Source organism: Manacus candei, unplaced genomic scaffold (genome assembly GCF_025592945.1).
Source record: "Manacus candei isolate 608988 ecotype Guabito, Panama unplaced genomic scaffold, ASM2559294v1 h1tg000071l, whole genome shotgun sequence".
NCBI classification, from domain to species: Eukaryota; Metazoa; Chordata; class Aves; order Passeriformes; family Pipridae; genus Manacus; species Manacus candei.
This window is the reverse complement of record NW_026138119.1, coordinates 7950330-7977004: the sequence shown is the minus strand read 5'-3', so window position 1 is coordinate 7977004 and position 26675 is coordinate 7950330. Positions and strand designations below refer to the sequence as shown.

Below are 26675 nucleotides of genomic sequence, written 5' to 3'. Positions count from 1 at the left end.
GAAACAGGAGGGGGGATTTTAAATATTGATCTTAGAGCCAAAATATAGGCCAGGAGGCTCCACGTCCTCCAGGTACGGAGACAAAAGGGCAGCGGAGCAGAAGAAAGGGAGGTTCCTGCAAAAGCAGGTCAGCCCCAGGAGCCAGGGGGAGGTTCAGGCTGGCACTGCCTGCCCCAGCTGTGTTTTTTGGAATAGACTTTCTGTTAAACAGCAGCTGGTTTCACTCGCCTTCCCTGATTTTACCCCTCACAGCCCGTTCCCTGGGGGGGTGCTCCGTCATCCATGATCATCTCGCAAGTGGGGACACCCTGGCTATTTCCATGAGTCCCACTGCAGTGAGATGCTGAATTCGGGGAACACTTCCCCAGGGTCCTCCCACTGCTCCGGGGCCAGGATACGGCCAGTGCAACCTGAATGAGAGGTGAGCAAGAGGCCACAGCACTGTGCAACCAGCCTGGGGATGTTCCCAGCCCCGAGGCAGGTGAGAAGCACGGGGATGAGAAGCTGACGATGGGAACACGTGAGTGGGGTCCAGGAAGTGTTCAAGGCCAGACTGGATGGGTCTTTGAGCAAGCTGGTCTAGTGGCAGGCGTCCCTGCCCACGGCAGGGGGCTGGAACTAGCAAGGTCCTTTACAACCCAAACCATGCCAGTATTCCCTGGCTGCACAGGCAGCAGCTGCCTCCTGCTACACCCCCACCTCCAAGCTGTCGGCACCTGATTGTGTCTCAGGAGCTTCATTTTAGGCACTGCCAGAGAGAAAGTGCTTTATCTGTCTGAGGGGAAAAGCCTCTTGCTCACACCGTGCTCACAAATCTCCTATTGATCCTGCTGGGTGTGGGATCCCCGTGGTGGAGCATTCTGCTGCTCTGAGCCCTGGGGGAACTGCAATTACTGCCTGAGTCGGGAGCCGTGTGGGTGGTGGGAAATGGGGCTGCAAAATTAGGCATGTCGGGAGGGAATAGGGCAAGGAGCGTGTTGGAGTCTCTGCTGCTCTGCCTTAGCAAAGCAGGGAAAACATCAGCTCTGCCAAATCCCAAAGCCATGGAGAAGCGCGATGCTGCACTGGGAAAGCGGGATGCAGCTGCACTGAGCCTGCCAGCCATCCTGGAGCATTGGGATTGTCCCCTCCCTGATGGCTCAGCCCCATACCCTGCACCAGAGGTGAGCACAGAGGCCAGGAGGGTCACTGCCTGCCCAGTCCCACATCCCACCTGCAAGAGGACCAGGAGGGGATGCCCAAAAGGACAATGTCACTGGCTGGTGGCACCTTCCCAAGTGCTCTCTCACATGAAGAGACAGACCTGGCAGTGCCAGAAGAGCTCAGCCCCAGAAGACAAAAACACATGGCATGACAAACACCAGAAGCTTGTGTTCACCCACTCCCCTGCACCCCAGAACGGGGCAGAGAAGATGCAAAGAAGCAGCGTCTCCTCTTCCCCCTCTCAACCCACCTGGAGCATCTCACCAACACCTGCCTATGCCACGAGCCCATAAAACAGCTATCCCTGGGCATGAGTCTGGCTCATCCTTGAGGCAGGACAGCCTCAGGGGCTGGTGGTCCATGTGTGGGCAGCTAAGGAGGGAGGAGCTGGAGGAGACACTCCCAGCTCAAAGGGACCCACACACAGCAGCTGCCCCTATGAGAAGGTAGTAACCCAACAGATGCACTCTGCAGGCAGGGCTGGCTTCTGCAATCCATTTGGTTAACTGCTCTGCACTTGAAAAGTCAAGAAAAAACAAGGAGCAAGTGGAAGCCAAGGTGTGGGCACACACACCAACATGTGCCCACAGCACGCTCTTGTAAAACAAAGGAGGAGCAGCACAAGGCAGAACTTCAGGAGCACTTCCACGATGCATTTTTGCTACCAAACCCTTCCTGCATCTCTTTCCCCTCTCGCCACCTCCAGCCCCCCACTCCCTGCCATCCCAAGGAAGGGATGAGCCAAAGCCATGCAGGGGGAGCACTCGCTGGGTGCAGGGTGCGGGCACAGCACAGCCCCTCTGCAGAGCCTCCGCTGCCTCTGCTGGTGCAGGATGGCAAACCAGGAGCACAGGCGATGGGGACACACCAGGCAGGGGACACTGCTGCCAGAGCTGCCCAAGGCATGGCATTCCATGGATCTGCAGCCGGCAGAGGGCTGCAGCTCCTCTTCCACGGGGCCTTAATAATAAACCCGTGGCTCGCGCGCTGCTCGCTGTGGAGGCACAAAAAAAGAGTTCCTGCCAGGCTTTTGTGCTCTCTGGAAGCTCTGATCAAAGCCATCGGGCTCTGTGGGAGGGACAGGGACACAGACAAGGGGAAGGACGTGACAGCATCCCTGTGCACGTGCCTCCATCTGCTCCCTGACGAGCCACCTCTGCACAGGAGCAGGACCAGGTGTGGGATTCACACCTGGGGCTCCGTGTTGTTTCCAAGAGGCACAGCAATGCCTTCATGACCTGGAAGTTCCTACCAATCATTCCAAAGGGATCGGGGGGAGCCAGGCAAACCTGCTAGGCCTACAGCATCCTCCTCTGTCTCCTGTTCTGCTCTCCCAGCATCTCCCCAACACTCAGGAAGCAGCTGCCAGATACTCAGTGGAGCAGCGAGCACGCTGCTCTCTCCAGAATCCACCCAAGGGCACAGTGTTCTCCTGCTGGGGATCTGAGCTTCTCCTGGGGCATTTTGCAGATACTGAGTCATTATACAAGGAAATGCAGTTTCTCTTTCTCAGCCCTGGTCCCCAACAGCATCCAACCCAGAGTACCTGCCTGCCTTGGAGGGAACTGACTTCCATATGAATGAGTCTGGTGCTGGGAAAGGTCAAATAGCCAAAGGCTTTAGCGAGCTCTGGTACCAGCAGGGTTGGCTCAGGGTGGGCTGAGGAGGAAGACAGTTGTTTGGATTAAACTGAGCTCAAAATCCTGGCCTTGATGGACACTTGGTGTAACCTTGGAGTCATAAAACATGCCTGTTACCTCTGGTGACACAGATAACTGACAGCAGCTCCCCTGTCCCAGGGTGCTGGTGGGGTAACAGGTTCTCAGGTACCAGGATGGGGGCTCAGGCAGTGAGAACCCACTGTTCTCCTGTTCTTTTGACACCAGATACACAAACTAGCCATGTTTTTGGGGACTCTGACCTTAAACACCACCCCCAAGGTCATGTGGCTTGGTGCAGTGCAGGGCTGCATTGCTGCTCTCCGCAGCACTGGCAGCATCTCACACAACCCATGGGAAGCCTCCAAAAAAAACCAGTGTCCCACAGCACCCCTGAGCAAAATGGGCTTTTGGGAGAGCAGGAGAGCTTGAGGCAGACACTGGGGAGTAGGTGGAGTCCTGTGGTCCTCCTGGATGGGGCCATGGCTGGCAGATTCTGGTCCATGGCACAACGATCCTGACCCTGGGGTACTGCATCTCCTTGCTGAGATGCTGAAAGCCAGGGCCAAGCTTGCAGTGGGATTCTGGCCTGCTGCAGGGAAAGGTCAGCTGGTAGCTGATCATTCATTTTCCTGTTAGCAACACCACTGGGTGAAGGAGCAGCTTCTCCTCCTCAGCTCAGTCAGCTGTGGCGTCCTCCCTTCGCACTCTGCTCCCAAAGGACATGGCCTTGAGGACAGACTGTGCCCACCAACACTTTTGGAGACCCTCCTCGCCCCTGTACAACTCCCACTGAGAATCCAAGCACCAGCTGCCACCACCCACCACCAACAGCGGATAAACAGTCTGCATTGCAGCAATCGGGCAAGTATATTCATGAAGGGGTAAACATATATATATAAAATGACCCCACAAGTGATTAGCTTATGCCCTGAAGCGTGAGATTTAATTACCCTTATCTGAGCCAGCACAGCTACAAATGTTAATCACATTATCATCCAGTGAGCTTATGTTCAGCAAAGTGCCTACGCGAGGACCGTGCTTTCTGCTATGCAAGCCTGAGAGGACGCCTGCTCTGGCAAAGAATTATTTATTAATCTTACTTCTTTCTGTCCCACATTGGCTCAGGGAGAACATGATGGATTTGAGGCTATTTAGTGCCAGCGATTTAGTGCCAGCTTTTCACCCAACTTTCCCTTGGAGAAGTTCCCACTGGGGTGGCTGCAAGCTCAGGAGAGCCCAGCCTGCATCTGACACGGGGACATTGAGAAATAGCTTCTTTTTAGCTTGTCATCACCAAAATAAAAATTGATCTGGAGTCACTGGGAGACAGAAAAGAGAGTATCCTGTTGCCACAGCCACTTAGGAGAAGGTAAGTGGTGAATTATAAAGGTTTAATGCAAATCCTCTGAACCAGCAGTTACTTACTCCAAATTCACTGGGCATTAATTTCAGTGAGGCCCCATCCCTGTAGAATGGGGCAGGATAAAAAAAGTGACACTAGTTGGGTTTTGCCAGGTCCTGGAGCCCCTTCCAGCTCCCCAGCTTTCAGCCTTAACCATGGTTTGCAGTGATGTATGGTCAGACCAGGCTGTGAGGAGAGAGGGGACACACAACCCTGATCCCTCTGGTGTGGCTGCAGCCGTCGCCCCCATTCTTCCATCAGCCCCTGATGCTGCAGGTAAAACTCTGTGCTGCCCATCCCTCCATGTCCCCAGCGTGTCCCACTTCAGTGCCAGCAATAAACAGCCTGACAATATTCAATAGCTGCCTTACCCCCTGGTTCAGGGAGAATTAGCATTTAAATTGAGGTGTTTCAGGAGGTAAATCACGCTGGTGCTGGGGCCGCAGTGCCTGCAGGAATGCACTCAGGCTGGTGATGTGATGGGTCTGCAGGGGTGGTGCTCAGCACCATCCCCTCCATCTGCCCTTGGACTGAGCCCCAAAACCCTCCACGGGGCTGGGAGCAACTGGGACCCTCTTCCTAACTCCTGCTCCCCCTTGGATTGGGCTCTTTGATCCCAGCACTGGAATACTAATTGTGGTGCCACACTGGCACAGCTGTGAGAGACCCTCAGTGGCAGAACCGTGGCTCCTCTTCCCTCACTGTGCCCGTTTTGAGGACAGTGAAGAATGGGAGGGAACAGCAAGAACCAGGGCAAAGGGTGGTGGCTCTCACCAGGGACCGTGGACGAGAGCAGGAACTGCAAACACCACGACTGCCTGTGCCACCAGGAATGTGGTGCCATGCAGGGACCCTGGCCATGGCACAGTTATGGGGACAGTCAGCAAATGACATCTGGACATAGGACTTTAAGACCTGAGACAGCAGTGGCAGCCAGATAGAAATGCACAGGTGGTGGGGGCAGCACTGCAGGGAATGGGATTCCTTCCTAGTGAACAGTTTATTCCTTGTAAAACAGGAATTCAGTTGATCCAAAGGTATTTGTCAACTCTGCTTGAAACAGCTACAGAACCTGAGCAGAGATTTTTTTTTCAGTTGTTTCTTAAGTACAAAATAGATGGAGGAAGACAAATAGTTCTTATCACTGCACTGCCACCACCTCTGTTCCTCCCAGCATGTCCTTTGCCTCCCTGGGAACTAAAGGCAAGTTTCAGCAGAGACTGTGACTTCTTTTCCCTTCTCCATTAGCGCACTGGAACATCAACCTCTTTTCACATCACCACTGCTGGTGTTGAACTGATAACTCAACTCTCCACACCACTCATGCCCGAGCCCAGGTCAGCAGCTCCCTCTGGCCCCAGAATTCCTGTGCCCAAGCCCATCAGCATCATGCTCCTCCAATCCTGGTCCATTCCAACCTGATTTTCCCACGGATATCTCCAGACATCCCCCAAACACTGAAGCCCCAAGTGATGCCACCAAGCACTGAGAGAAACTCAGCCAGCAGTGCCCACCACCGCAGCACTGATGGTGAACATGACATTCATGATATTCACCATCATGGAGAAAAACTGCATCCTGTCCTGAAGTCATTTCTAAAGGAAACACAAAGGAATTTGCTTTGAGATGGAGAAGTGGCAAGAGACAAGAGCAGAGATCTCCCTCCTGTGCTCCACTGAGCCCTGGAGCAGGGAGCCAGTGGGAAGATGTGCTGCTGGAGAAGGTCCACCACCAGCACATGGCTCTGGCCAGCAAAGGCAACAAAGTTCAGGTGGAATATCCATAGCCCGGCCCCTGCTTATCACCTTTTACTCTTCTCCCCACCCCGCTCACCATTACACAGCTATTTATTTATTCCAGTAGGCAGTGTCTCCTGTGGGTGAAATCCTGTGGTAGGCTGTGGATCTTTCTTCCCTCAGAGTGCCTGTTGGGAACAGGCTGCAATGGAGTGCCAAGTAAAAACAAATTTGGGAAATTGCAGTTCCCACAGCAACGCCTGGTGCCTGTGCAGCAAGGCAGCGTGCAGGCTCACAAACCTGGATTTATGCCTTATTTGTGGAGTCAGGGCTGCAGGAGGAATCCTGTGCAAAGTTCTAGTTTTCACTCTCTTACAGAACTTTGCAAATATACGGATTATTCCCTTTGAGGTTGAAATTTGCTGTGCTTGACCTAAGCTTAAACATGATTTCCTGCAAGAAGTTTTAATAAAGGTTAAAAAAACCCCATGTTTGAGTGAAGGAAAAAAATAAAAATCAGACACATTCGTGGCTGGAGAAAAGGAAAAGAATCAGAGAATCACAAACTGGTGTGGGTTGGAAGGGACCTTAAAGATCATCCAGTTCCAACCCTCTGCCATGGACAGGGACACCTTCCACTAGACCAAGTTGTTCCAAGCCCCTTCCAACCTGGCCTTGGACACTTCCAGGGATTCAGGGGCAGCCACGGCTTCTCTGGGCAACCTGTGCCAGGGTCCCACCACTCTCACAGTGCCTCAGCAGCCTTGTCCTGAGCCTTGAACCTGGTGGCAGGGCCAGGAAGACACATCTGAGGCATGTGCCATCCCTCCTGGACTGGAAGGTCTGGGGAATTCCCAACATCTGATGTGGACGATGAGAAATCGGCACACCTGCAAAGGGCTGGGGCTGCTCAGTGTCTGCCAGGAGGATCCGTGTCTGGCTCCATGTATCTGCTCTTCAAGGTGTCTCCCTCCATTATCTTTGCCCCCACTGACAGCCAGAGGCTCTGACCCTGTCGGCTTCCATAAGCTCAGCAACTCCCAGCTCTGTTACGATTTGAGATGATGGACAGACCTCCTGGAGCAGCTCACAGAGCTCCTGCCCACCAGGCTGTGGCCAGTGTGAGATGATGTGGGCAGGTCTCCCTGTGGGGATGATTTTTCTATGCCTGGACACTCCCTGTGGGTGATGATTTCAGCGCTGAGCTGAGCCAGGGCCGCGGGTCCTCTCCCACGGGTTGTTTGGGTGCTGTTTGCAATCACTTCCCAAGCACTGCTCAGTCAGTTCCATCCCTGGCGCTTCCCTTGCCATTGTTTGTAACGAGGCAACAAATGCAAAACTCCCACTGACTCCAGAGGAGCCAGGACTACCCGCCAGGACTTCCCAAGGAGCTGGAGCGAGGCTGGTGCCTGAGTTGCATCCAGTTCCTGTGGGATTTGGGCACAGCTAAGTGCAGCCAATGGCCTCTCCACACACCAGCAGCCCCTCGCACCAGCAGCTTTTCCAGGGAAACCCACAGCCCAGCCGCAGCTCCCCGGGAAGCACAAGAACTCCCTTTAATATTAATATTTGCCTTTCCAATGTAAATGCAGACCCAGCTCTCCGCTCAGCACACACATCCATTCTCTTTAACAATTTGAGGTCTTAAAATATTTTTTTTCCCTCTCTCCTAAGCTTCATCGTTAACCTTTAAGATGAAGATAAGGCGTAAGAGTTTGGAAAGGAATCAGGAGGGACCTTGGAAATGAGCCAGGAGCAGTGTTAATACTGGGCTGCACATCATATCTCTTTGGTTCTTCTCTCCCCCCAGGGTGATTCGGACTGCTCTTGACTACCACCATGGTATTACAAACTGTAATGAGGTTTGGAAAATAAGAAACCCACTGCGGCGTGGGAGAAACTAATAGAAATTGTTTTGTCTTCTCTCTATTAGCCATTAGAAGCAGAAGAAAAACAGCCACAGGCAGTGGCAGGGCTGCAGTACCACCACACATTTCATATGCTGGCACTCCGACAAAGTCATTTCAACGCAGCTAATGCTCCCACTTCCCCTCTGCACCAGACCTCCCGTGTGCCAGCGTGGGCTCCAGCTGCACCAGCACCCCTGTGCCAGGATCCTGAGCCTGGGGTGACCCCAGTGGTGCCCAGTGCCTGCCCAAGGTGCCCATGAAGGATGCTTGGCCAGCCCACAGCTCTACCAGCCTGGTGTCCTAAGGGACAGGGACATGCAGGGAGGCAATGGCAGTACCCAGGCAGGGCAGTGCTTGGGGACACTTCCCATAAGCAGCAGCTCCCTGGCACTGTCAGGCAGTCACAGCATATGGAGAATCAGCTGGAATTTGCGACCACATCTGCAGAGCCGTGTTTCGTGTGCGGAGTTAATTACGGAAAACCACTAACGATGTGCAGGGTGGGGTGAGGGCAGTTCGCAGTGAACTCACCCCTGCTGTCCTCCCAGGGAATGGCACAGCCCAGCCCCATTCCCAGGCTCAGAGAGGTGCCCTGGAGCACTTCCCACTTTGCTTCCCTCCTCCCAGCTCTGCAGCCATCGCACACGGGCTCCCTGATGACAAGTGGCAGTGCCATCACACCTTCCAGATGTTCATCTGCTGCCCATGGGCACAGGCACAGCTGGTGAGTGGCACCATCCCCGGAAAGCTGGGATCAGGCACACAGGCTGCTCTGCCTGCACTGGGCTCCTTTGGCCGATGCTGGGGGAGAAATGAAGCAGCACAAACGCCCCGAGCTTTCATCTCCAGAAAATTGTTATTAAAGGCAGCAGCCCATGGGAGACTCCTCACCCTGCTGCAGCCTGGGCAGGGAGAGAGCACAGCAGTGAGGAGCATTGCTGGGGCACAGGGAGGAGGGTGAGGGATGCTGGGCTGGTCCTGCCTTCCTGTGCACTCAGCCACAGCTCCAGCATCCAAGCCAGGTCACACTGCCCAGGAACCACGTGCAGTGGAAGATTTAGATCTCCTGGGTTATGCCACATGCCCTATGGGTGGGATGCAACAGGGGACAGGAGGGCTCCCAGCATAGCTTGTCCACCACTTTTGGATTCAACTACTGGGGCTCAAGCCCAAACCCAGCACTTGTCTCCAGGTTTATGCAATCAGGAATTACACCACAACCCATGGAACAGCAAATCCTCCGCCTCTGGAGAGAACACTTGGGATGGGTAAGAGTAACACAAGATTTTCTGCTGCACTGAGGATTGCATCCAAGCCCTGCTGCTACCTGGGAAGCAGGTATGTCTCGACAGCTGGCATAGCTGTGGAGCACTCAGATATCCCCATGCTGGTGCCTGCTCCTGACTGCACTGCCTGGAGCAAGGATTTGCATTGCTAAGTCAATGTCAGGCTGATTTAGTCCTTGGATGGGCAATCTCCATCAACCAGTGCTGGCACTAGTGAGGAAGAGCAGTCACAGGCTGGTAGGTGTCAGCCTTGTCCCTGGAGGGGACACTGAAGCAGCTCCATGGTGTGAGTAGCACAAACCCACAGCCCATGCTAATGGTGCCCACCACAGTGCCCATAGCATGATGGAAAAACACTGCTCTCAGAGCTTAAAGTTGTGTGATTACAACTTACTGCCTCCAACCCTCCTGTCTCTCTCTCTTCTTGCTTTTCAGCTGAACATAACCCTTATTTTCATGTGTCCCAAGTGGCCCAGGAGCAGCTGCAGCCTGTGTAAGATGAGGAAGGAAGAAGCAGCAATTCCTCTCTCCAAGGCTGTCCACCACTGCAAGGCTATAAAACCAATAAGGACCCCCTGGGATGAAAGGTACTCCATAAATCTGAGCTGTTATTACAAAACCAATCTCCACCGCATCTCTTAATAATGCAGATTAACTGTGCAATAACACCAGCTATAATTAGCATCATAAAAGTCAGATATGGGAAAGGCCAGCAGGTCAGCAAGTCCATCCTGCAGACTGCTCCCCACAGCACAGGGAAGGGGGAAAACTCCTGGGTGTCTCTTCCTCATTCCATAGAATCATGGAATCATTTAAGTCAGAGAAGACCTTCAGGACCCCTGAGTCAAACCATTAACCCAGGACTGCCAAGCCCACCACTAAACCATGTCCCTGGGTGCCACATCCACATGCCTTTTCAATCCTTCCAAGGATGGGGACTCCACCACTGCCCTGGACAGATTGTTCCAGCTGCTTCTCATCACGCTTGTGCTCCAGACCCTTCCCCAGCTCTGCCACCCTTCTCTGGACAAGCTCCAGCACCTTTCTTGTCATGAGAGGCCCAAAACTGAACCCAGGATTTGAGGTGTGGCCTCACCAGTGCCCAGCACAGGGGGACAATCACTGCCCTGGTCCTGCTGGCCATACTGTTGCTGGTATAAGCCTTCTTGGCCACCTGGGCACACTGTTGGCCTCTCTCTCAAACCTTTATCCTTTCCTCATGCTTGAGACTCAAGAAAAGGGTGTCACCATCAACTTTTCACAAGGTGGACCCAGAAGACCTCACTGAGCCCCCTGACAGCTGTATGTGGGGACAGGGATCATGGGACATGAGTCCCTGGTAAGAGCAGAGTAGGGTCCTTGCAGGAGGAGCCTGTGTGCCAGCCCAGCTCCCTGATGGATGAGCATGCCCCCAGACCCTGCACCTCCCATCCCACAAGAAGCTTTCAGAGCCAGGAGACAGGACCTTCACACACACACACACACACACACACACACACCCCCCTGCCTTGCCCAGCAGCATTCCCAGACTGGGATCCCACTGCCTGCTTCCACCCTGCCCAGGGACCAGCACTCCTCCTCACTGCTTCCCAACCCAGCCAACACACAGAGGAAGCCCCAATGCTACTGCCTTCCCCCACCTCCTGCTTCCATCACTCTCCTCGCCTCCAGGGCATAACCAGCACTTCTGCCCTCCATCCCTGTGGGCCTGGCAGCGTGGCAGTGGGAAGGGCAGGAGGGAGGGCTCCCTGCCCGGGCTCAGCTCTGCACTGCCCAATTAGTGCTGCTGCGTGGCAGGTTCCGAGTGCGCTGCGTGATGAGCTCTGGGAATGCAAATCCGAACTTGCTCCGCCACAGCAGCAGCTAACAAGATAATGAATATTTTCATCAGCTGCAGAGAATACAAACATCTGCACAGGCACAGCCGCGCTGCTGGGGCCGGGGGAGCAGGGGTACAGTGGGAGAACAGCTCCTCAGCATCCCTCGCTGCAGGGGTGGCAGCTCCACTGCCAGGGAAAGGAAATTTCTGGTCCCCAAACCCAGCAAAAGCCCGTGGGTGACACTCCATCAGCTCCAGTGGGTGCTGCTACTGTCTCTGACAGCAGTGCCTTGGCTCTAGACTGTGCCAGCGCCTGCAAGAGCTTTCCAACTCCCCCTGCCATGGGCAGGGACACCTTCCACCAGCCCAGGTTGCTCCAAGCCCCATCCAACCTGGCCTTGGATGCTTCCAGGGATGGGGCAGCCACAGCTTCTCTGGGCAACCTGTGCCAGGGCCTCACCACCCTCTGATTAAGGAATTTTTTCCTAATCTGAATCTCACAATCAGGGATGTAGAATTGGTTTTGGGCTCTGGCTGCAGTGGCAGGTTCCACTCTGGCCATCCCCGTTCCTCCCCCTCCTCCTCGCCAGGGCTGAGGTACAGGCTGGGAGAGGTGGGGCTCTCACAGGCAATGGTCAGACAGCAGAGACCAACCCTGTGTGAGGTTACCCTGCTGCCTGCACAGACAGGAACGAAATGGAGCAGCTCAGAGGCACATCTGGAGCTGGGATGGGGCAGCAGGAGCTGGCTCTGATGGCTGTGCCCATGGTCACTGAGTACACAGTGGCCCACTCCCTAAATCCTACCTGCATGAGGCACAGAAGCAGCCTGAGAACCTCTGGAACCTCTGAGAACCTCTCTCTAAACAACCTCTATTACAAAGCACCTCATCCACTCTGGACCCTTGCTCTGTCTTTAGGGTATCACTGGCACTACACTTGTTTTTGTTTTCTAGAAGAATAAAAAAATGCTTCCAACCTGATGCAAAAGCACATGGCTGCAGAACACCAGCTCAAAGCCACATGATCTGTCCTCCTTTCTGGTGGAATGAGAACTTTGAAATGGAATGGGATGTAACAGTGACCCAACTGATGGAGTGGGGTGCTAATTGCATTAGTCATTTATAGAACGGAGTGATAAAAATCTCACTGCTGAGCCTGCCAGCAAAGGTGTGCTCAAAGCACATGTGTGAAACCTGTTATGGGCTCTGAAAAGTGCTGTATGGACTCAAAAAGCTGCCAGGATGTTCCCAACACCAGGTTGTGAGGTGGAAAAAATGGGATTGAGGAAAATCAGCTCAGAGAGGGGCCCTTTAGAGGATGCAAAGCTGCTGTGTCTGGCATGGCCACACAGGCACCAGGACATCTCTGCTCTGTGGGCAGCATCCCTGGCTGGCAGCAGGCAGTGCTCCTGCTCAGCACATACCAGGAGTGGAGCATCACATCCCACAACTTATCCCACCCTCACAGACCTGCTAAACTGCTCACAACCCCTTAGCTGCTACTGAGCACCACGGCGTGAGGCTTTAGCCTGGCTTGGAAAGACATCATTGCTTCCAACTAGCATGTCAGAGGCTTCAGAGTTGTGAACAGGTAATAGAATTGCAGCAACAAATAATAAAAAGAGGAATGAAATGGAAGGCAGCCACTGGAAAAGAGATCCATCCATTATCCTGGCCTGAAGGGTAATAGGTAAACAAGGCATTGGTGCACGGGCTGGTGCTGAGCTCACCAGCACAGGAATAATAAACAGTGCAATTATAACTCCTGGGCTTGGAGGTTTCAAAGAGAGGGAATCATATAGGAAAAAATCAACAGTGTTAATTTAACTAGTTATAGGCATTCCACGTGTGATGCTGGGGGGGAGCAGGATGTCCCCAGCACGGCTGACTCACGAGCTCCAAGCCACACACCACTAGCAAAGTCCCACTGGCTTCTCACACCCAGATGTGATGCTGTGCCCAGCTGAGCCCCCATCCCAGCCCCTGGCAGCACCCATGGGTGGGAAGGAGCCAGGTGCAGCTCACATGAGGTGCAGGGGGTACGACAGAGTGGAGATGTTTCCCAAAACAGCCCTGGAAGGGATGGTGCCGAGCTGCTAGCTCACCCCCCCGTCACTGTGCTGGTTTATTAAGGGCTGAGAAGCGTTGAGGGGAAGGAGTGACAGATTTAAAATTAACTTGCCAAACTCCCCATCAATATTATGACAATTCCCTGCATCAGTTCAGTGACCTGACAGCATGAATGGAGCTGTGTGGAGGCAGAGCTGCGGGCTGGCAGCGCTTGGGGTGGGTACCCATCCCTCTCCGTGGAACCCCATCCACCTCGGAGCTGTGCTCAGCACCACCTCCAACCTGCCCTTTTCCTTCCCCAAGGCTGGAAAGAAGCAGCAGCCCTATTTTATAGGGGGGGGTGGGAGGAACAGCATCCCACAAGGACCAATTTCCAATACTCGACACAGTACAGCATGGTATGGCACGACATGGCATGGCACAGCACAGCATCCCTGGATCCTCCAGAGCTATTCTCCCTGGATATGGAGAAGGGAAACCACGAGGTGCTCAGCAGAGTCTATGCAGTGCAGGAGCAGGAACATGAATCCTTTCCCTCCCTCCAGCAAGCAAACAATTTTGGCTCCTTATCTGCCCCTCAACACCCTGAAACTCCCCAGACTTGCTGCATCTCTGCTGGGAGGGAATCAAATGGGGGCTACGTGGGGCATTCCCTGTGTCCTGTGGCTATGGGAAGCTGGAGCAAGAGCCAGGACCAGAAGCAGAGCCAGAGGCAGGGATAGGAAGGGACCCTGGTCAGGGCAGATGGATGTTCCTGGGGAGTGCTCTGCCCCACGTTGCTCTGACATCCTGTTTGCCATGCAGCAATAATCCAGTAAGTAAAGCTGGCTCCACAGGCAGTATTTTGGGATTTCTCCCTATTAATGGCATAAAAGCAACAGTCTGAAACTGCAAACAGCTTTTAAACAAAAATCACTATTCCCTCATGGCAAAGAGACGGCACAAAAACAGATAAAGAACGAACAAACAAACCATTTGGAAAATAATTCCTCAGTGATTTGGGAACGGCACGGAGTTTGGGCCCTGCCCCACCGTGAGGCAACAGGGGGAAAATCGCTCTAATCTAGTCTTTAGTGAGCTGGATCTGCTGCTGAGCCTCCCAGCTAGACTGGAAGGTGTGACTGGAATAGATCAGCTCCAGTCCTATCTACTTATTAACACCACACAGCATTTTGTCTATGAGAAGAACCTTTTTTAAAGAAAGCAGAGGGGTGCCCAGAAGAAGGTGGCTCTGAATGTGCTTTTGGCTCAGTGGTGGAAGGAGCAAGGAGGGGGTTTGATGTGTGATGGAAAATCCCTCCTCTGACCCCTCCCAAAGCACCCACAAGGGACCACACAGGAGAAGCAACACTGGAGGAGTGCTTTGATTTAAATCCTTGCAATAAAAAAGCAGCAGCAGCACTGACATGGGGCAATCCTCTGAGCAGGAACCTTGATGCTGGCATGTCCAACAGATCACCCCAACCTCCACAGAAATAATTAGTGGTTATTAAGCCACCTCAGTACAGAAAACGGTGTCCACAGAGCTCCTAACTCCTGGTGGCTGAGCTGCAGGGAGGCTGTGGTGATCACATCCTGCTGGCCTCTGGTGGCTTCACTGTCACTGATGGATGGGGAAAGGGTCCTTGGCACCAGCACAAAGGGACACGGGAGCAGGGACAGGCTCTAGGCAACACAGTAAGTTGTTCCATCAGTGCTGGTGTCTACATGGAGCACACGTAGTGCAGCAAGAACCAGCCTGCCTGCTGCCCAGCCCTGCCGTGGGTACATTCTGGCTGGTCTCAGCAGCCAGTATCTACTTCCTCCATCCTTCTCTTGGGCATTCCCATCTCCTCAGTCACACCACTGAAGTCCCTGGGTGCTGCCTGACCCCCCTTGCATAAAATGACATCGGTTACAAGGGAAAAACCAAAATCTGAGGCAGCGTGTTGGTCTGGGACCTCCCAAGGTGTGCAGCTCTCCCACTGCCAGCCTGCTGTGCTGCATTCCCATGTCCATCCTTACTCTGCATCCTGAAGGTTCCTGCTGCACATCCCCATCCTCTTCAGCTGGTCAGACACACTAAAGCTGTTGGTGCTACCCCTGCTACATCCCAGTGAGTGCCAAGCATGGCCAGGAGGGTGTCAGAGGATGGGCCAGGCTTGGTGGGGCTAAACAATAGGTCAAGAGGTAACAGGCAGAAGCTGATGCCCAGGAAGTTCCACCTGAACATGAGAAAGAACTTCTTTACTATGCAGGTGACCGAGCACTAGAACAAATTGCCCAGAGAGGGTGTGGACTCTCCCTCACTGGGTTATTCAAGGACTGTCTGGACACAGTCCTGTGCCATGTGCTCTGGGATGGCCCTGCTTGAGCAGGGAGGCTGGACCAGATGCCCCACTATGGTCCCTTCCAACCTCACCCAATCTGTGATTCTGTGTGACCACACAGCCACCAGAAGGACAGAGACTCCAATCAGTGCTGCAGCCCCTTAGATGGCAAAGACACCCCCCTGATCCTAATGGGATGGAAATTCTGTGGTAACTGATAGGTGTTGCCCAGGCCACGGTGTGTGAGGCAGCTTTTCCCAGCACAAAGACTCCCTCCCAACACCATGCTGATATGCCTGGCAAATCCAGAATATCCTATTTATTAAAGACACTGAAGATGTGGCGACATGGGAAGCAGACACCATTCAAAGGACTGTCACATCTGCATAGCTAAAGGATCCCAGCAGTTATAAATCCCTCTAAAATACTCAGCCCCTTGTTCTGATAGCAGGTTCTTGCTCCTGCTTTGCAGAAACAGGCTTTTAATCCCTGGTATTAGGCAGCTTCCTGCTATGTTTCAAATGCACCAAATTAAGGGCTTCTCTAACAGCTGGTGTCTTAATGCTCAGAGAGGTTCTTGAATATCTATGAAAATCAGAGGCAAATTACATCTTTTAGTTAATAATTTCTTCTCCATTAACCTCCTTCTCTTCCCTTGTTAAGAGATGATGTAATGGTGCTTCTACGGCGTAACCCACCGACACCCTGGGCAGCCTGGCTGTGGGGAAGGACACTGTGCTCTGGGAACTGAGCCCTCCTCATCCCTGCCTGCTGCCTCTGGAGCTGACATTCAAATGGGAAAGGGCAGCTGTCCTGACCTCCCAAGCTGCTGGAAGTATTTCTGGAGAAAGATGTGCTGCCTCCCTCCAGGCTCTGAGCTCAGCCGAGCCAGTTCATCGCACGCTACACTCTGCACCACGTGGGCAGCTCTGCAGGTTGCTCTTGTTTCAGACCTGCTTTCCCCTGACCCTCACAGCTGTTACACCTGGGACTAGGACACTGAAAAATCCTGTTTGGGACAGCAGGTTGTGCAAAGAACTTGGCTGTCACTGTGCAGCCACTCACTGGGAAAAGTTTCCCCACACCTCGGCCATATCCCGTCCAGCATGTGGGAAGGAGGATGGATCACTAACAGCCCTTTCTTTTAGCCACAAAACCTGTCAGGCAGAGCCCCAGGGGCTTTGGGAACTGGCCCCTGGAAGGTGCCATCCTAACACCTCAAGTGTTTAATCCCAAGGGCAGCTTCAGCACAAAACACTCCTGATCCAGCCCTGCACTGCCCAAACCCACCATCCCCAGGAAACTTGGAGAAGCCAAGGATAAACCATCCCCAGGATAAACCTAGGATAATCCCAGGATAAACCAACCCCACAGACAACCTTGTGTGCTTTCCAGCTGGGATTTATGAGGACAGGACAGGACATTTGCTACCTGGAAGCGACAAAACATCCCTTAGACACACTAGCTCCTGGAAAACTTCATCTCTGCAGCCCTGGCTCTGCTCTGATGGACACATTGATGCTTGTAATGTGTGAGGGAGAGAAAGTAAAGAGGAGTCCAGTGGGAAAACTGCCTTTGTGTCCTGTCAATTCTCACTTCCAGCAAAGGCTGAGGCTCTGCTGGCTCTAAGCACTCCGCTGGCTGCGGCTTTCTTGGCACCTCTGTGCTGATGGAGCTTGTAATGCTTCTGTCACCAAGACAGCAGAAGGCCAGAGTTCAGCCTGAATCCACAGCCAGGAAAGCTTTGCACTCAGCTGGGGAAGAGCACCCAGCAAAACTCTGTGGTCAGCAGGGGTGAGCACCCACAGCTCCAGTTAAAATCGGAGGCAGCAATGAGGTCTCTGTGCCCAAACAGGAAAGAAACGCTCAGTGCAGGTGCTGGGCAGGGAAGAGCCATGTCTGGGTGGGATGTGAGCTGGATTCTTTCCTGACTGTGGTCAGTGCTGCTGCTTTCAAACTCATACACCCACCCTGCCTTACACCTGATCAAAATACAGCTGCAGTCAGGAGAACTGAAGAAAAATAACCAAATAACTCATTGTCCAGCCCTGAATTCAGCAAGCTCTCCTCTGTGAGCACTGCAAGGTGAAGGTATTTACCTCCAGCTCATTTACATTATTTATCATGCTATATCCACAGCTCCTCCCAGTGCTGTAACAGGGACATTGAATAAAACCAGCTTGCATAGGCCGAAAATATGCCAAAGGAAATGCTCTTTCCTCCTACAGCAATTAAATGTTGGAACTCATTGTCACAGGATATTGTAGAGATGAAAGACATCAGTGTTCAGAAAGAGATGAGGCAACACTACTGAGAAAAGCCCCAAAACACAATTAAACACTCATCTGATGAGAGATACACTGGCCCAGGAGGGTCCTGTGTTGCTGCCTGTGGGAAGGATGAGCAAGTAGGAAAGCCACAGATGCTTATTGTCCTCTTGTTCTCTTCCCCTAGTGAGCATATCAGAGATGCTGCCTTTGTACCACTGGACCTTGGTCCTGTCTCACCATCCTGCTATTCCCAAGACTAGGAGAAGAACCAGGACATACCTGAAAGTCATTTGGAACACCTGGCCTTGGTTGACATGCTGGGTCCTATTGTTATAGCCGTGAAGCATCTCCCCAAAAAGGGTGTCATTGAACTTGGCATCCGACTTCAGGCACTTGGGGCCCTCGCAGATGTCAGAGAGCATCAGGCAGGACTTCCCATCTGGGGCCAGCTTGTATTCCTCCACACACCTGAGGAGCACCACAAGCTACATGAGATAGGCCAGGCACAGAGCATCCCACCCCACGAGCCTCTGCCAAGCCCAGCCAAGCACCACCAACACCTGCAGCAGCTGCCTGGGCAGGAGAAGGGGTCACAGAGCTCAAATCCTCTGCCCAGGCTGGGATGGGTGACCAGCAAACAAGCACATGGTTCCCAATCCTCCTCCCTCCTCCAGCAGCACAGCCCCATCTGCCTGCAGCCAGGTTGGGTAGGGCTGTGAGCACCCTGGTCTAGTGCAAGATGTCCCTGCCCATGGCAGGGTGGTTGGAAAAGACAGTCTTTAAGATCCCTTCCAACCCAAACCATTCTGTTTCCATGCTGTCCTGCCTGGAGCTGCCCCTGCACTGGAGAGCAGAGCTGAGCCCACTGTGCATCTGCTGCTCAGGTACAAACATTCCCCAGGCCACAGCAAAGCAAAACCAAGCTCCTGCCCCTTTTTCCACCCAGCAGTGCTCTCCTGCAAGGAAGCAGCTCCAGCATGGCTGCTCCTTTGGTCCTTGATCCCACTTTCAAGCACATTGTGGGTAAGATGCACACGCTCACCTTCAACAGACAGGAAGGGAAACTGAGGCAGGCAGCAGGGATGTGATTTAACTGCAGACACTGGAAACCTCCGTGGAATATTTTGTATATGTGCTTAACTTGCCTCCCTCCTCCTCCTCTTCCTCCAGCTCTTTCCCCAGCATTGTGGCTCCCAGCTGACAGGGAAACCTCTGTTCCCTGCCTGCCCCTTCCTCCCCTTAGCCACAGCACTCTGCTAACACCACTGCCACCTCCATCCAGGCTTGCTTCCCCCTCTCATTCCTCTGCTGCATTTTACTGCTGCAAGTGAAACTCCCACCTGTCTGTCGCACTTTTCCTTGCCTGTTCCCAAAGTGCAGCTCAGTCTTGAAAAGGGATTATGGAAAAAAAAAAAAGAAGAAAAAACCTGGGAAACAGTCTCTGTCCTTGGGGAATGGAAGACTGAAATGCATGGACATGGATGGGGACCATAGAGTGTCCCCAGGTTTCCTAGATTCTCCCTACAAAGGATGCCTATATGGATTTCCAACTGTTTCTGCAGGCATGGAACAGGCAATGTGCTCTCTCTTGGTGACTCAACCACTCTCTGCTGCTAAACAACAATAAAAAAAGAAAGTATTGGAGGAAAAAAAAAAACAACAATCCAGCAAAAAGGGATAAATAAAGGAGAAGCTGGCACAGGCAAAGCTCCCTGTGCTGCTCTTCCCAGGCAGCAGCCAGGGCTGCAAAAGGTCTCTGCTGCACTTGCAGCATCAAGACTTGACAGGGTAACCCCTCTGAGTTACTGTTAGGAATTTGCTCCCCCTCTTGCTTGCGGGCATTTCCTTTCCAAAAGGGCTCCTTTTCCTCTTCTTCACCTAATCCTTCCCACTGGGACATGAAGGGTCCTGGGTGTGCCTAGAAGTGTGAATCAGGCATGGGATGCAGCCAGCAGAGCAGGGGTGGGCAATGGATGGCTGCAGCTGTGCAGCATAAAGCCAGATAATCACTGAGCTCCTTTTAGAGCACACTGCAGCCAGGGAGATCTTCCTGAGAGAAAATGCTAAATTGTGTAGGATTATAGGATCCCGGCCAAAATCAGGGATGAAACTCTATTTTAAGAGAGGCACAGAGGAGGAAAAAAATAATAAATTTAAGTAGTGTTTTTCAAACAAATCCTCCATCTTCCCCCTCCAACACACAATGTATAATTTTTGGGTCCCTTCACAGTGAGTCACAGATCAAACTGTACCATCACACAGTGGGGGAGAGGAGGAAGGTGCATCTGCTCAAACTGCTCCTCACACTTCCATACACTCCTGCCCACAGGCAAACCAGGTGCCCTTATTCCCTGCTGGAATTCAGCTCCATATACAGCCTTTTTCTTGGATGCCCAGCTCCGCTGCTGGGCATGCTGGGTTGGGATGGGTGGCACAGGAAGGTTGGCAGTGGGAGAAGCAGAAGCCTTGGAGGGGACTCACCCACAGAACATGAAGATGGTGCTGGACGAGGGGTCGTGGGGCAGAGGGAGGGTCTGCTGGAGACAGAGCTGCTCACAGCCCCCGTTGAAGCCATCTGAGCAGTCGATCCCTTTGGAGTAGTCGTAGCAACCGGTGCCATCCTTCATGGGTCGGAGGTCCTCGGGGCACTGCAGCGAGAGAGGGACAAGGCAAGGTCACCCATGGGTCCTCACCTACCCTGGAGCCCCTGCCTGGTGGGTGCCCTCCCAGAACACAGCCCATCCAAGAGCCAGTGCTGCTGAACTCAGTTTACACCTAAAGGAGATGAGTTTGTCCTGAGTGATGGATGGGGCAGCCCTAGGGGCCCTGCATCACCTTGCACAGCCTTTGGGAAAGGGGCAAGGACTTGGTTGCTGCCAAAGCCTTGCTCTCCATCCTCCCTCCAGAGGAGGGTGAATCCCTGAGGCAGTGAAATCACACAGCCATGAAGCCTCAGGCCAGTGTGGGGCAAGGCACAGTGTGACAACCCTCTGGGTTTGTTACCTGCTCCTCCGAGACTCAGAGGAGTCCAGTGCAACCCAGAAAAAACACCTCAACACCGGAGAACAACCCAGAAAACCACCTCAGGGCTCAGGAAGGATCCAGAAAATCATCTCAACCCACGCCAGGCAGGCCAGCAAGCGTGGCCTTGGCATTATCTTCAAAAGGATCTTGCTGCCTGCTGTGGGCAGGACCAGCCCATGGCAGAGTGGGACTGGGGGCAGCCAGGATGGCATCCCAGGCTCATCAGTTTTCTACAGCCAAGGCAACCATGCCAAGTCACATAACCTGGAGACCTGGCTCTAGTTTTTAATTCCAGTTCCCTGGCTTGTTTTCCTTGCCCCAAAAGAAAAAAGCAAGTGGGTGGCAAATGCCATTGATAAATTGTCATCCAGATTAAAGCACTATTCCACCTGCATTATTTATCCCTTTTTGCCAAACACACACGCACACAAACAACAACAAAAAGGCCAGTCCTTGAAAAAATACATAAATCTTGTCTAGGAGCAGCTCACAATTAAAAATGCATTATGGAATTTCTTGAAGATGAGTTAGACGGGAGCTTGCATAGGTAGTGATGAAGGCAGGTTATAAATGTCCTCTGTCAAGCAGAAGAAAGGTTATAAAACCTCTATACCTCGTGCTTAAAAAAGAAAATCAATTTTCCATGTGAGCAAAATGCTGTATATATTAATAAAAGTTCAGGAAACCCTGGACCCTGTGCTCACCAATACAGGCAGGGTCCTGACAGGAGATGGGCTGCTGAACCACACTTAATCTTGGCTACTCAAGAAGCAAACTGCCCATGGGGGACAGCAGAAAGGGGCTTTAAGGAGTCCTGGCCCACCCTGAGCAATCAGAGTCCTTGAATTTTTCAGACTGGAAGGGACCTTAAAGCTCATCTCATTCCAACCCCCTCTGCCATGGGCAGGGACACCTCCCACTAGCCCAGGCTGCTCCAAGCCCTGTCCAACCTGGCCTTGGACACTTCCAGGGATGGGGCAGCCACAGATTCCCTGGGTAAGCTGTGCCAGGGCCTCACCACCCTCACAGGGAAGAATTTCATCCTAATATCTATTTTAAGCCTATCCTCCTTCAGTTTAAAATCATCACCCCTTGCCCTATCCTGCTAAAAAGTTCATCCCCATCTTTCTTGTAGATGAGCCATTTCTCACCGCCTCCTACAAATCCTGTGACATTTTCTTATGGCAGCAGCACCAAAGCTGCTTCTGCCCTGTCTGCAGCAACTGTGATGTCTTGACCTCTGTGCCAGTCATCCCTCAGACCCCACAATGCCTCCCATGCCCTCAGCTCTGAAGCTCAGGTGGACATTGCAAACCTCAGCACCTTCCCTGGGGACAACAGGTAAGGTGGGAAGGGAAGGCACAAGGCTTTTCCAACCAAAGGATCTTGGCAGCAAAAGGTTCTGGAATAGGATGCTGCCCATCTCTGCAGAGCAGTCAGGGTCCCAAAGACACAGTTCAGGAATCAGTAGCCCTGACCAGGCAGGAAGCAGCAGAAGACAGGGGAGCACGAAGCTTTCCAGCTGCACATACAGAACAACGATGAAGGAGGAGGAGAGGACACTTAGAACAATCTGTGCTTTTCACTGCCTGGGAAACAGGATCAGGATAAGAGTGTCTGTGAATCTGCAGATACAACACTTCTCTCCTGTGGTCTCCTCTGTGTCTGCTGGCCCTGCTGTAAGAAGCAGGGCTGTGTAAATTGGCAGAGAGGAGGCATTTCCCTGGAGGACACGGAGGGCTGACTGCAACAGCATCTTCTGCTCCACGGCACCACATCCACGTCTCTGCTGCTCTTTTCACATTGACAGGGACTGGGGGGGGTCCAGGGCTCTGCCCAAGCACCCTCAAGCTCGCAAGGGACCTTCCAGGGTGCTGAAGGCAACTGGATGGGACTGTAAGTCTGCAGTAGCTGCAGGGCCACAGCCAGAGGATCAGCCACGGCTTTTCTGAGTTGTCACTTTGAGTTCTCGCCTTGGCACTGATCCATGTGCTGAGCTCAGCATCTTCCCCAGCCCACAGAGGAAGAAGATGGCTCTTTCCCTGGGACTGGGTTAGTGGGTCACCAAAGCCCTCCCTCCCTTCGCCTTGCTCTGCTCCAGGCCACCCTTGGGATATTCCTCCAGTTTTGGCTTTCAACCACCACAAAATGTGTTTCCTTTCAGCTTGTAATTAAGCATCCTAATACACATTAATTAGAGCAGGCAAATAGCTCAGCACAACATTTGCAAAAGAAAGCACCTCCTCCCCTCCACATCCACCCCAGCTCTGAGCAGACCCAGCTCTCCAGCCAGCTCTGTGCCACAGCACAAAGCTCTCCACGGACAGAAAGCTGTGGGAGCCAACACACAAATACAGGATGTGTCCCTGCACTGTGGGGCTGGGGAATACAAAGATGCCAGAGACAGCAAACCAGGGGATCCAACAAGCTCAGCAACCAGTGCCAGCTTGCAAAACCAACAGGAGAGGCAACAGCACCCCCTGCACGGAGGGGTTTGCACAGATGAACAGGTGAATGGGGCAGTTGTGGGTACAATAAATCACAGAATGGTTTGAGTTGGAAGGGACCTTATAAATCATCTGGTTCCAACTCCTCTGCTATGGGCAGGAATGGCACCCACAAGGCCAAGTTGCTCAAAGCCCTGTCCAATTTGGCCTTGAACACTTCCAGGGATGGGGCAGCCACAGCTTCTCTGCACTAATAAAGCTTTTTAACAGATCTCCCTGCCTCTGGAGTGGAGGATCTCCCATCAAGATCCCACCAACAGATCAGAGCAGGGCAAAACCAAAGCCCATTTGGGTGCAACTATGTTCTTGCCCACAGGAGTCAGAAATGACCCAGGAAGAAGCTGGTTTGTGCTAAGCCTGACTCCCTGGGCTGTGCTGGGAGTCAGTTCGGGCTCCTGGTTGGCCTTACAAAATCAGCACTCACCTTATGTTCGCTGAGCTTTTGTAAAGGAGCACATCTGTTCTTGCTGACATTGATTTGCCTAGCTTGGGCAGCAGAGAACCAATAATTATGGTGAGTTTAAATCAATCCCCCATCAATTTAGCTGCAGTTCAATTTGCGATCTGCCTTGGCAGTGACACAGGACGGGGGGCTGTGTTGGAAAATGATTAGAAAATCAATAAGCAACTCGGTCAATAGTTCTGTCTGGGCGATCAGGGGTGGCACATCCCTCCCTGGTGGGAGGAAAGCTGGCAAGACGTGGTGCCCCAGGAGGTTCTGGTCATCTACTTGTGCAAGCCCCTCATCGGGATACGGGATGGATCCTACACACTGTTAGCCAGCAATTCAAAAGAAAAAGCTGTTTGTGGTTTACCCTGTTAGACCCACACTGCTTGGGTTCACTTCCAATTCCCAGCCCATAGATCTGACCAGCAAAAATATCTCAGAGCTTGGGAAGAAGGTCTGCTACTTAATCCATCCTACAGAGAGGAACAGAGATACAGGGAGAGACTCCAGCTCATGGTCTGCTCTGAAATGCCAAGGAGAAGCTGTTACCACACAAATGTAATTCCACTGCCTTGCAAATCCACTCCGTCTATGCAGAATTGAACTGATTTCTCTGCGACAACAGACAGCCCTGAAAATTGCTCTTGGCATTGGGAAAGAAAACTTAGTTTGTCGTTGTGCTGTGCACTAGCACTGACAACACAGATCCTGCAGGCTAAATGTGACCCACAGCTCCAAGGCCCCGACCCTGCTGCTGCCAGTGGAGCAGGAAAGGAATCACCAGCAGCTCCACATGGTTTGGTGATGGCACAGCTGGGCAACAGCCCCATTCCCTCCCATCCACGCCAGGTAGAGCATCCAGGTCCTTATTCCTGTGACTGCAGTCAGCAAATGAATTCTGAGTACACACAGGGAAAGGATGTGCTGAATAAGAAGTGCTATTTTTATCTGGGGTTTTTTTCGAGAAACATGCTTTTTTCCCTTTTAAATGACATCTCCAAGGTGACATGGAGATCTGGCAGGACCTGCTGCCACATGCCTGCAGCCGCCCCTGGGAATACACCAGATCCAGCCTCTCTGCTACACAGGGCTGTGGTCTGGAATGACATGGGATACCTGTGCCCATTGCTGTCCCCCCATCACAGCATGTGGAACCACGTGGCCTCCTGCCATCAGGACTGGGCTCCTCTGCCCACCACCACTGTCCTCAGCATGGCCAGAACAAACACAACAAGAGGAAGATCATCTTCAGGAAAGAATGCAAGCACATGACAGAACCTGTACAAGGTTGTGCCTTAGGAAAATAAATATCTGGACAAGACCATGCTCATGTTAGGTAAAAAAAAAAAGAGCCTTTGCTCACTTTCTCGTTTACAAAGCTCATTAGCAGCGAGATGGGCGAGGGGGTCACTGGAAGTAAAATCATTACTGACACAGATCCCCCAGACGAGAGCACACCAGCTCTCCATCTGAGCTGCCTGCCAGAGCTGCTCAGCTCAGCTCCTCGCTTCCATTATTAAGTTTAAAAAACCAGAATATTTAATAAAGTGTTTCTGTTGAGAGTAAACTGCCCTTTTTGTTATTCCGCTCTGTTTTCTCAACAACAGCAGCCTTCTTGTCAGAAACTTCTGTGCCAGGGTGCCAGAGGTGATGCTCTGGGCACAGATGAATCTTAATCCCCCCTGGCTCTTAGAATTACACAGAGAAGCTGCCACCAAACCCTGCTCCCAGAGCTGCTCCAGGTACCACATGGTCATGCCTGGATGCATCCAGAGGTGAAATCCAGGACTCCAGCCCCGTGCAGCTGCAGCACCACCAGCCTGAGGCTGCACAAACAGCTGGTGGCCCAGTGCCACAGAGCCAAGTGCCATGTCCAAACGCCCTAATGACCCCCTTTGTGCCAAGGCATCCTCGCTCCTCACCGAGGAACCTCCTCAGCATGAGAAAAAAAGCATTAATCCGAGGCACTGCTGAGGTACAACCAAGTGCCAGCATTTTAATGAGCTCCCGACTACGCACTGGCATGTATTTATTTGCTTGTTGGTGCTTAGAAATGATACAAGTGCAGTAAACCCCTCTGTGTCCATCTCAGCACATTCTTTGATTCTGTGAGATAGATATATATATATATCCAAATATATATATATATATATATTTGGACAATTCTAGCTTATTCTGCCTTCACCATCTTGGCCCAGGAGGCCCCCACCAAGCAACGCTCCTCAGCAGCAGCAGGACTGAGCGTGGCTATACACTGCCCACTCTCTGTGGGTGAGATTTATCCCTCCTCTCCCCATATTTTGATCAAATGTGGCCAAAAGCTGGTTGCTAAAGCACTCTCCAGTGCTACCCCTGCCTCACCTCCTCGGGGCAGTGTTGTCCTTGCCACCCCCAGCTGTGACAGACCCCTTCCAACAGCCCACTGTGGGGGAATGTCCTTCCCAGAGGGAAACATTACAACAGTTTTCTGAAATAACAGTCATTATCTTCCCACTCTTTCCCCCCCCCTCCCTCCTTTTCCCCTGCTTCTTTTTCCCTTTAAAGATCATCAATCATTATTTTAGCCTTAGAAAAATCAAACCCATCTGTCTTCCAGGCTCCTGAGCACACGCTGCGATAGCTTGTGTTCCTCAGCCTGGTCCTCCTGTGACAGAGGGATGGGGGATCTGTGGAGGAGACCAAAGCTCTGGGTAATAAGGCAGCATCTCCTTGCCTCTGGCCACCACACAGCTCCCAGGGACCCTTCGGGGGAAGTCCCTATGTGTATGTCTGCATCTCAGTTCTGAGTGGGATGGATTTGTCTGAAGCAGCTGGTGGGATGCCATGCACACAGATAGAAGTGTTCAAAGCTCCTAGAGCAAGGAAATCAGGCCAATGGAAACCCTTCCACAAGTCACTGACTGCTAATTTTGAGGTGTTCTGGCATCTCCTGCCCATTGGGACATTTCCCTTCCTAGCCACGGCTGACACCTCCTAAGACCTCCAGGAAACCAGAAATACAACCCCTGCCCCATCTGACATCCAGGGTA

At 52.5% G+C, this 26675-nt stretch overlaps 1 protein-coding gene across 4 annotated transcripts in view; it reads right to left on the bottom strand.

Annotated features, from left to right (window-relative positions):
* ASTN2 (astrotactin 2) overlaps window positions 1-26675 on the bottom strand; it is a 324472-nt gene that overhangs the window by 118318 nt on the left and 179479 nt on the right. For all 4 annotated transcript variants that reach the window (XM_051807886.1, XM_051807888.1, XM_051807887.1 and 1 more), the window contains exons 12-13: window positions 20149-20315; window positions 17947-18135 (exon numbers count right to left, since the gene is read on the bottom strand). In XM_051807886.1, coding sequence (XP_051663846.1) covers window positions 17947-18135; window positions 20149-20315 — 356 coding nt within the window. The remainder of the gene's footprint in view (window positions 1-17946; window positions 18136-20148; window positions 20316-26675) is intronic.